Here is a 12,019-nt window from a genome sequence, read left to right as displayed (position 1 = left end):
TTTTCATGAATGTTCAGGTACTGTTCATGAATGTTCATGAACTGTTCATGAATGTTCATGAACTGTCCATCAAGTTCTTGAAAAAAAATCATCAACGTAGTTCATCAACAGTTCATGAACCAAAGTTGATGATTCTTTCATGAACTGTTCACAAGTTCATCAAAAGAAGTTCATGAACCATATGCTATAATAATAAAAATCATCAATTTAATATACATTGTCTAGCTGGTCATCACATCAAACTTTTTATTTCTGTTCTGAAGCAGTCATACTAACAAACTTAAATTAATTAGCAATTGCCTAAAATTAATTATAAGAACAGTCTTTGTTATTTAATTGATCAAATCCACTAATGATGTTGCAACATATGTACTGCATCCATTTATATTTTAAATATTTAAGTTCTAATTTAAGCGTAATAAGTGAAGCAGCTGTTCGGACTTAAAATTAGTTAAACCAAGTATAGTTTAATCATCTTCAGACTCTGTGGCTTCAATGTTGATTTTGTATATACTTGTAATTTAGAGTGTAAATCAGTTCTAATTTACAAATTTGTGCTTGTCTGTGTTTTTATTCGGCTATTTTTTTCAGAAAAATAACTGAGATTTTATAATTCACTGACTTTCTTATTTTTGAGGCCCTATGAGACATCTTATCCTGAGTGTTATTTGTCGATGGATTTACATAAATGTAATCAATAGTTTGATTTCGAAATAAGTTTACAAATACAATATTTTTATTGGGAAATCCGGAAGTCACCGTGCCATGGTGAATTATGATGATGGAACTTGTGCATCTGACAGTGAAAAATATAGATTAGAAAAGCCATCATAATGTCTTTAACCTTTAATCTGTTCGACAGTTCGTTGTTTATAATGATCATATTACACTGCTCTAATATGAACATAACCTTTTTATCTAAAAGTTGAATTTTTTACACTTTAATATACACTTGATTAAAGTCTTGCTTGTCTTTCATCTGAAACATCAGGATTATTTCTTCCCTCATGACCCTCTCCAGTTTATCTAGGATGTCTGTAAGCTGATCTCAAATAAACTTTCCTGACTTTTCTGAAGGATAAAGTGACCCTTTGGATCATGGTTCCAGGCAGGAAATGTATACATTAGCATGTATTTGTATGAGAAAACCAGGCACGATTCAGTTCCCTTGCTTGAAGACATTTCACATCTGTTAACAATCTGCAATGTTTATTTCCATTGAACTGATTTCATAATTACCATGACGAATAGATTTGATGTAAAACTATTAATTATTCAACAGCTGACTACAATTTCACATTGAAATTCTGTGTTTGTCAGTATAAAGCCTTGACAACTGTTGTTGCCATAAAATATTATAAGCGTTTTGCAACTCAGGTACTTCTGAATGGATAATACATTTATTTTGCCTTTTTTTTCAAATCAATAAATACAGTTGTCTTAAATCTGGTTGCAACATATTGGCTCTCAGATCAACATATTTTGTTGCCATGTTCATTCGAATTGTCAAAGGGAAAGTTACAATTTTTATGTCATGAAATATGGATTTACTCATTTTATCTCTTCTTGTGTGAAATAATCAAATTTGGTTTCTAATAAATACTGTCAAAGAGATTTTTCTCAGAATTATCTTCCACATGATTGAGTTATTGAAACTGCCTACCAAGATTATTATCTAACTCCGAGGGGATCAAAGTGTCAGATGGAAACTAGCTGCATTCTGATTGGTTGAAATCTCCCCAGTGACGTTCTGATTGGTTGAAATCTCCCCGAGTGACTCCCTGTCATTGCTTGCCTACAGCTCGGGAGTTTGGTGCTGTCCCGCTGACAGATTTTATAGATCTTGATATAAGTAATGTCTTCATTAGCATTTGGTATGGATTGTATAAAAAAAGTATGGAAATCTGCTCCAAGTGAATAAATGACAGCAATTTTATGTGAACAGGATGTAAATTGTGTAATTACATGTGTTTTTAGGCGGTGGGAGGTTTCTGAAATGTGACATGTTTTATTTGTTAGATGGCATTCATTGAAATGTGCTTCAATACACACTATTCTGACAGTTTTGAATTAGTAAAAATAAAGAAGTTATGAGGGTTTGAAAGGTGTTTTGTGTTTCTTGAAGGGTACAACAGTGTAATTTTGTAAGTTACCAGCGGCAAGTCATCTGACATGTTGGTTACTCTTACCTTTGATTCATAATTACCGTTTAAAGTAAAATGTAAGAGTTTGTTCAGGAATACAAGCTGAGGAAATGTAAATGTATAATTACGGACCTGCATGGTTAAGTACTGTAATGGAATGAATTACAAACCAAATAACTTACGAGCAAAATTAAAAGCCAAGGAGATTTAGGCTTCCATGCATTAATGACAGACATCAGAACTTTCAGGATTTACAAAATTAATTAGTGCTATCGATTTATGCTTTAAACTATTTCTGGATCTTGTAAGTGTGTTGATCATGGTCTAGATGGTTGGGGATCGAATCTCGGATAAGCTGAGTCGTGTGTTGACCACGCTGTCCATGCGGCTTCTGAAAAGAAAGAAGATGACCAGTGGACCTTACTGCAGGTATAATTATCAAAGTGACCAGCAGACATTGTCCCCTGCTACTTGAGGTCACTGTTGGTCACTTTTGTGCAAAATATTTGGACATAAACTTTAAATTATAGCTGCAGTATGTTTTTTAGTAGTATGTGTTTGAAACCTGAGGTATGATGTATCCTACTCATAAATATGTGGATTTTAGATGTTGGTGACCCCATATTATTATGGTATTGATTGAAAGGGTTTGTGTACAGAAAATGTAATTATTTTACTGAAAATAAGGAGACAAAGGTGTTTTTGGACTTCAAAGATTGCAAAATATAATTTGATTTTATTATGATAAATACATCGATGTACTTAAGGTCACTTATTTGTAATCAGTGCCAAGCAAATGCCTTTCAATTAATACCGATATTGTATGGGGTCACCTGGCATCAAAATTAACAAAGGATTTGAGCTGGAGGCATATCCTGTAAATTGAACCATAATGAAGTGTAAACTGTGCTTGTTTTTTGGCAGCCATGTCTTAAATGAATATAGGTGTGTGTTTCTGAAATAAGATGGTTTTGTTTTGGGCTGTCAAATATGCACTTCTTTTATTTCTTAGGATTTGGCTTGAATTATCAGTCATGAATGTATCTGTGGAGAAATTCTGCTTCAGGTTTCAAGTATAAGATTCACATTCATTTTAAAGGGACTGTGTCACAGATTGGCACCAAAACGAATCTCAGGACAATTATCTAATAGAATGCGTTACGCTTTGATATCATAATTGTAAAAAAAAAAGTACCAAAATGTAAAAAAAAATTGTATCGGTGACCGGGTTCGAACTCGCGTCGCCAAAATTGAAGTCCAACGTCTTACTAACTGAGCTATTAAGGCTAACTCTAATCGGGTGACATAATTAAGCTATACACCTGCCTCGGTAATATCATGTGATAACACTGACTAGCCAATCATGCATAAGGAATGAATTCTACCTGGTAGACATACCCAGTAATCTTTTTTAATGGAAAAATATGAAATAACTGCTGAACTTAAATAAATTGTAAACTATGTGGTACTTCAGTTAGTAAGTTTGAATGCATTGTACATATCGATGCCAAGTTTTTTCTTTTTTTTCCGCTATTTTATCATCTGTGAGACAGCCCCTTTAAGGAAATGCTTTCACTGAGTCATCGTGTAATACTATTTTGTCAAAGCCTATTAACAGAATGGTGTTCATAAAACCTTTAATCTAGGATTAAATATCTGTATTTATCTACAAGATTATCTTGATAGGCATATTTAAGTTGAAATTAGTTAGTCTGCAATAACAATGGCTAAAAGCTGTTTGCTGTTTTATTAACTCTATTCTCCTTATAAAAAGTGTTAGGCTTTTATTTCTCTGGAAATGTCTGCCCAACGGTAAGCTTGAAGTATTATTCATCAAACAAAACTATAACTGTATAATTATCGAAAGAAAACACAATTATGTATTTGAAACCTAAAATATAAAAAAATAAAATTTGAAAACTAAATGGAAGGAAATTGTCTACCTTATCCATGATTTTAAAAGTAAGCTGAGACTTGTATAATTATCTGACACATAGCGATATGAAATGGAAATGAGTTCATTTCTCTCAATAATCCACAGTAATTCCAAGAAAATATGGAAATGATGTTGCAATGGTTTATGGGTAAAGATTTCGAGATAAAACATCATAAAAATTAGAAAATAATAAGAGAAAAGATGAGTCTTTTGATGTTATTACTTTAACACCTGGCACAAAATTTGCTGTTTACTTATATTCATCTGTTATGTATTAAAAAGTTCATTTCATGAATCATTGCCATTTGTAAAAACTGAGAATTATGATAGATTACAGCAATTAGTGTCATTATTGAGGTAATATTGATCGTTTCTGATTTAAACTTTTGCTTTTAACATTATATGTTGATGTTTAAGGCCTTCCTACTTAATAAGGTTACATAAAAGTTGATTATTTCAATATACTGTGAGCTGCAGATACAAGACAGATGGAAATTTAACAAGACAGAAGGAGTCATAACAAGACAGGACAGACAAAACAAGCTGGATGGACATTTAAAGACAGACAGACATAACAAGACAGACATAGCAAGACAGACAGACAGACAGACAGACAGACAGACAGACATAAGACAGACAGACATAACAAGACAGACAGACATTATAAGAGAGATAGACAGACATAACAATACAGACAGACATTACAACACAGACAGACACAACAAGACAGACATACATAGCAAGACAAACAGACAGACCAAGACAGACAGAAATAACAAGACAGACATACAAAACAAGACAGACAGACATAACAAGACTATGAGACATAACAAGACAGACATACAAAACAAGACGGACAGTCATAACAAGACAGACAGACATAACAAGACAGACAGACAAAACAAGACAATCAGACATAATAATACAGACAGACAAAACAAGACAGACAGACAGACAAAACAAGACAGACAGACAGACATAACAAGACAGACATAAAGACATAACAAGACAGATAGACATAACAAGGCAGACGGACATTACAAAACGGACAGACATTGCATGAAAGACATAACAAGACAGACATACATAACAAGACAGACAGACATAACAAGACAGACAGACATTACAAAACAGACAGACATAACAAGACAGACAGACATTACAAGACAGACATACATAACAAGACAGTTAGACATTACAAGACACACAGACATAACAAGACAGACAGACCTACATTAAAAAAAAGACAGACAGACATTACAGGACAGACAGACATAACAAGACAGACACACATTTAATTTCGACAGACAGACATTTCAAGACAAACAGACATAACAAGACAGACAGACAGACATTACAAGACGAACAGACATTGCAAGATGGATGGACATAACAAGACAAACAGACATGTCAAGTAGAACAGACATAACAAGACAGACAGACATAACAAAGACAGACAGACATAGCAAGACACAGACATAAGAAGACCGACAGACATTTCAAGACAGACAGACATAACAAGACAGACATACAAAACAAGACAGACAGACATTGCAAGATGGACAGACATTTCAAGACAGACAGACATTACAAGACAAACCGATAAATTACATGACAGACTGAAATATTATACGACAGACTGATATTACTTGACAGATAGACATTACATGACATACTGATATAACATGACAGAATGACATTACAATACTGTCGAGCATACAACATTGGCAGACATACAAGAAATATAAAGCAGATGGATGGACAATACATTACAAGACAGATTGACATTTAAAGACATACAAGACAGACAGACAGACATTACAATATAGACATGATAAGACAGACATACATTACAAGACAGCCAGACATAAAAGTCAGACAGACATTGCATGACAGACAGACATTACAATACAGACATAATAAGACAGACATACATTACAAGACAGCCAGACAAAAAAAGACAGGCAGACATTGCATGGCAGACAGACATTACAAGACAGCCAGACATAAAGACAGACATACATTGTATGACAGACATACATTACAAGACAGACAAACATACAAGACAGATGGAAGGACATGACAGACAGACATTACAAGACAGGCAGACAGATGGAATATGTGCTCAGAAACATTGACAGACTGACTAAAACGGACTAGTTAAAACATTACCTGTGTATTATAAAATTTCATCTGTTTGACTTAATTCAAACTTATTATATGATAAACAATGTATTATGCAGATTTTTTAAACATAAGTAAAATCAGCAAACATGAGAATTCAAATCGTTCATGTTTTTTCCTCAATGACTCACCTATAAATCTACAAGAAATTATGCAAAAATAAGAAGAAACTAGCTTACAAGCTGCGTTATGTTAATGGTTTGAACCCAAGGTGAGGTTGTTCATGGTACCTGTGAGTATTTTATTACATGTTTATGTTTGATGCTGCCTTTACCTGGTATTCAATAAAAGATCACTTAAATCAGGTGCTGTCTCAATCCATTAATTAACCTGCCAGAATGCCTGATTGGTGAATCTGTAATACCCTTTCTTACTTCATTAAAGACAAAGAGAAGGTTTAATTAGTAGATGTTAGCCTCTAACACAACAATCACAGAAGTTATGCAAAGAAAAAGCATGTTGATCAAAGGTTTAATTATTACATGATGTTTTCCATTGATCTTAAAGTGTTCTAGCAATGTTCAGGTGTCCTGTATTCGTATTGATATCATGCTGAGTGAAGTTCAAGGCTGAAAGCTTAGTAAAATATTAAACTAAATATGTTATAAGCTGGTCTGTTAATTTGGCAACAATACATTGTGAGGTATTGTGGTCCTATAGGGAAAATTCCTATCGAAAATAAACCCTGTGGACGGGGTAGCCTCCAGCAGGTGTCGTTGTCACAGACGTTGGCTTACAAATACTTCCACCTTAGTATGTCCATTATGCACCAGTCAATTGTAGCCCCCCCCCAGGTGTTCTGGTAATAGTGGGGACTTTAACGCTCCATCCAGCAAAACCCAGGTGAAAGAGGACTTGCTGCTGGTAAAATTTGGAATGCCCCCACATCCCAGGGACCCGAGGTATTAGGCCCATTCCCCCCCCCCCCCCCCCAAAAAAAAACCCTCTGCATCCACCCAGCACTGCAGGGCTACCTGGAAGGTACAAACAGGGCCCACAATAAAGTGGTTACAATTGACTGGTGCATTACTCAAACTACTTTGTGATATTCAAATGAAACTTTATGCACATTTTGCCCGAATCAAAACACACATGTGTAGCAGGATCCATGACTGGTTTAATATTTGTTTAAGTTACGCTTTGTTATCTTTTCACCTCAGGAAATAAGAACAGATGAGCGTTATCATTCCCTTGTGGTGCTCATGGTATTGGTTTAGCATGCTGTTATAATTTATAAGTCATAAAATTTGAAGTACATACATTTCTAAATATTCAAATGCATTAAACTTGATCTCAGGAATGAAATATATATTACGTGGAAATGTTGAATGTGCCAAGTGGCAATTGTGTGTGAGGGAAGTTCGGAACAGCTTAAAGACAAAGATAATTTAGAGTCTCTTGAAATTGAAAACAAGTGGATCATTGTTTTTAGAAATATTTTCCCATAAGAAAATAACAAGGAGTGCGTGCACATTTGAAATATTTGAACCAAGTTGGTAATTGATCTATCAAATGTGTCAGTCTCTGAGTGGCTAGGGTTTCTGTTTTCACAAGGAATGTTATGTTGTATTACTGATTTACAAGAGTGCTCAGCAAAACAGTTCATTGTTCAAGTCAGCATGTTGATCAATTTTGAAGTGTTACTTTTGTCAGGCCTGGAACTTGTCACAGAGTGATTCAGGTATGGTCATAGGGGATTTTGATCTATCTAAATTTCTTCAAGAAGACTTTCAACCATTACATTTCATGTGAATTCACATTTTATTCCTCTTGGCTGCTTTATTTTTTAAAAGGTTAATATCAAGAAATGAGATGTAGCATACTGTTACACATAATTCACAGTTTATAAAACAAATATTTGATTAAAATAAATAAATGTGAATATAAATCTCCCGGATATCACATTGAAAGTTAAATAAACAAGTTCTGGGTGCAGTAAATGACTCTGTTTTAATATTTTGTTTTTAAGGTGTCTGATGAACACATCAGTGAGCCACTTAATCAAGTCATTGCATGGCCATAATATTAGTCTTATAAACCTATTTATTTTTACAACGATTGTGAAACAAACTATCGCAATTTATATTATTCACTCTTGTTGGCAAGATGTTGCGCGAGAGTGCAGTGAGTCATGTGTCGAGGAGGAAACTGGAGTACCTTGAGGAAACCAACTTGTTTTACCACATAATACCAAACTCTATGCGCCCAGGCTGGGAATCGAACACGGTTGAGAAGCGAGTGCACTAACCACTGCTTTAACTGGCTGTAATAATAATTTTGAACCCTCACGTGACCCCATACGTTTTTTGGTATGATTTGAAAGGTATTTGTGTGCCGATGACTATGTATTATGTAAAATAACTGATCTGAAGTATAAATACTACTAGACAATGTGATTTCAGAATGTAATTTTGTTCTTTATTTCATCTGAAATTGGAAGTGAAATTACCGATTGCTCAATCTTCTAAGGTCAAAATAGCATGTTTACAATGTTTTTTTCAGTATGATATTTACAGATTCTTGCCCTACACTTTAGAACCTTTCACATGATACCAAAATAATATAGGGTCACCAGACGTCAAGATTTCACAGTTATTACACATCGGCAGCCTTATTGTTTAAAAATCACTGGTTAATTTTGGTTATTGACTCAACAAAACGATTTGATTGGTGAATAGTTATTATTGAGTAAATATTGACCAATCAATAAGCATTTTGGATAACTTTGACCAAACTAAAAGTTCAACCCATTTTATACAATTAATAGCTAAGGCTGCAGATACCTTTATAAGTTTTTCCCATGAAGTCCAATGTGCCTCTCATTGAATGTTGATTTTTTTTGTGGGAAACAAGTAAAATGTACCAGATGTTATATGAGGGATATTTTAAGGTCTTCTCAGTCCCTTTCGTTTCACAGGATTGTTTTTTCCTGGCAGTGATTGCACAAACTTGAGAGTCTTTGAAGTCCTGTAGCTGAGAGAAATTTACCTCCTGAGTGATGCTTAATAACCATAGGAGTTGAGTGTTTTCTCAATTGTAGAAGTATTGTATGTCCCAGGTAGGAGCCTTTTAAAGAGGGTTTAAGTGCCATTTCCTCTTTAACTTAATGGTAATATTTTAAAATCATTTCCTAATAAACGGGCTGTCTTTGAAACAAGTGCCTTTTCAGAAATGATGATTGTTTTACCAAATTTTACAGAGTAATAAGCCTCTTGTGTAAAATCTTGAACCCTGCATGATTATAGCTCAGGCATATACAAGTATGCTCTTATGTTCTTAATTACAACATTTCATGTTTTATTCAACCTAGTTTTCTAGTATTACATTAAAGAATGTTGAGAAAAAACCCACTGTACCTGAATTTTGACAACTTTAACCCATAACATACCATCCTTTGATAACTATATAACCCATGTATCTCAGCACCTGAACAGGCTATGGATAAGGCGGGGTGCCAATGTGCCAGCAAAATGATGGAATGATAGAATCTAGGTTCAATTGCAAAGACAATGGTGCCAATAACTTCAACTATTTGTTGCTGGCAGAATCTAGGTTCGATTGTTAACACTAGTGCCAATCGCTCGTCAGACCGCCCAGGTTAGATCCTGGTCTTTCCATTTCTCTGTCTGGGCTTCACAAAAATGTTTGTAAACACCCTTCTTTAGTTACTGTTCAAATTCCTCATACTTCCCTTCTAGGTTTCTCCTTACCAACTTTTTCTCAATGTTTGGTATTGTGTTGATCTGTTTTTTCGTAATTGCTTCAGTTTGGCAAAACTCAGCGCCTCTAATTGTTTAGTTGTGAAGACAAAACGGAATTATAAAAGTTGAAGCTGGAGTGTTTTAAAAGGTGCATTAACGTCGAGAACATTTCTCATTTTATGGATTACAAATATTATTGCAAAACCATTGTACTCTGTACAATATAAGGGTACTGTATGGTGACTAATTATATTGTAATTACTTTAAACTACCTCAAAATTTGCGCATTTGAACAGGATGGAATTTTAAAGCGGATGCAATTTGAGCTCTCAAAACAGGAATACATCAGGTGTCGATTTTACTAAAAAAAAAATCATTCGCCAGTCTGGCGGTTACATATGCAAATGAATTTCCCAACAGAATTATTGTCTTTATTAATAGGCCCAATATTTGTTTTCTTTGTTTCCAATAATATCTCCAAAACAAATAGGGTAGGAAGGTAAGGCATTATACTTAATTTTTTTTCTGTACCCAACCGACCTGGAAATATCACTATCGTAGAAAATTTTAAATATAAAATGTTCAAAATTTAACATGTTCACTGCTTAAATGCACTTTTTTTAGGAATAACAGAAAAAAATCCACACTATCGCAAAAAAAGGTGTAGGGTCGGGAGGAAAAATGGGGTCTGCCCTGTTAGTGGAAACAAACAATTTTTTCTACGCATTTATACTAAAAAGGAAGATAACAATTAATTAAAATTCTGAGTTTTTCTGTTTTTAAGGTACCTGGTGCACCATACGTATGCGGCGGCTTCATACAACAGTTCCAAGATGGAGGAGTTGGGAGATGCATTCCACTCCATGAACCACGCGGAGCGAATGATGAAGAAAATGGAGGAACACGCCCACAAACATTCCCTCTGTGATGTTGTCCTCGTGGCTGGGCAGAGACGTATTCCTGCACACAGACTTGTGCTGAGCGCAGCCTCAGACTACTTTTCGGCCATGTTTACGAATGACGTACAGGAAGCTACAATGGAGGAAATCAGACTGAAAGAGGTGGACCCTGATGCCCTGGCTGCTATCGTCACGTTTGCATACACAGGTAGGAACTTAGTGGCATGGTTCTCACTTCATTGAAGTCAGCAAGCTCCCCAAACCCACCCTCTTTTGGTGAGTGGTAAATGTTGCTAGAGGGCATTCTTTTGTCATAAGGTTCCTAGCTTTGAAAAATTATTTGATCTCTTTAATTATGCAAAACCAGGAAAATATTTGAACCAGTATCACCAGTATTATGGGTTTTTTTTTTGGGTCCAAAACTGAACGAATGAGATTTTGTTTCATTCCAAACTATTTTAATCCAAACTTTAAGAATAAAGCAAGATAAATAATGTATTCATTTCGGATTGAAAATTGCTATTGTTAATTGTAAGGATTTATCATTTTTTTATTTTGTAACTCTCGATAATTAAATCGGTTGGCAAATGGCAGCTAGTGTTAGGTGTTCCAAGTTTGAATGCGATATTGCGAAAACTATGCATAATTTATGAGTCCCACTGAAAATGAAAGCTGCGTTTAACGCATTGTCATGTTGAATCAAGAGTGGAATCAATAATGGTAACAATATGGTCTGTCCTATGAATTTCCATCTCCGCCAGGTAATTATTTAATTTCCTCCTTAAGGTTTTGTATGTGTTTGTTTTGGCCATTTTATACACAATTTTCTCATGGACTGAATAATGGAATAAAGCAACAAGCCTATTTATATGATTCCAAATGAAAATTCACTCACTGATTGCGGTTTGATCTGCCTGTGTTTCTGTAACAAAAGAGATGAATTTGCTTGCCTGATCATATTGCTCATGTATGATAGCCTGGATGAGCAAGTTTATGGTTTGGGCCAGACAGATGTTCCTGTCATGCCAATTTGATTTACTTTTAACTTCTCTCTATGGCTCCATAAGGAACTCTAATGGTCATGCAATGGTGTTGTTCTATTAAAATGCCATGTAGATCGTGTATTGATGCTGATAAATGGCTGTACCCTGTAGG

At 34.8% G+C, this 12,019-nt stretch overlaps 1 protein-coding gene across 8 annotated transcripts in view; it reads left to right on the top strand.

Moving 5' to 3' along the window:
• The window catches only part of LOC128229202 (kelch-like protein 5), a 59,549-nt gene that overhangs the window by 25,421 nt on the left and 22,109 nt on the right, over positions 1-12,019 (top strand). For 5 of the 8 annotated variants that reach the window (XM_052940945.1, XM_052940944.1, XM_052940943.1 and 2 more), the window contains one exon: positions 10,750-11,072. In XM_052940945.1, coding sequence (XP_052796905.1) covers positions 10,750-11,072 — 323 coding nt within the window. Of the gene's footprint in view, positions 1-1,842; positions 2,574-3,927; positions 3,957-7,731; positions 7,946-10,749; positions 11,073-12,019 lie in introns of those variants that run through there. The other 3 variants (XM_052940946.1, XM_052940948.1, XM_052940950.1) reach the window with 3 other exon arrangements.

This window comes from Mya arenaria, chromosome 3 (genome assembly GCF_026914265.1).
Source record: "Mya arenaria isolate MELC-2E11 chromosome 3, ASM2691426v1".
NCBI lineage: Eukaryota > Metazoa > Mollusca > Bivalvia > Myida > Myidae > Mya > Mya arenaria.
The sequence above is the reverse complement of the archived record's forward strand: the minus strand, read 5'-3'. Positions and strand labels throughout refer to the sequence as shown.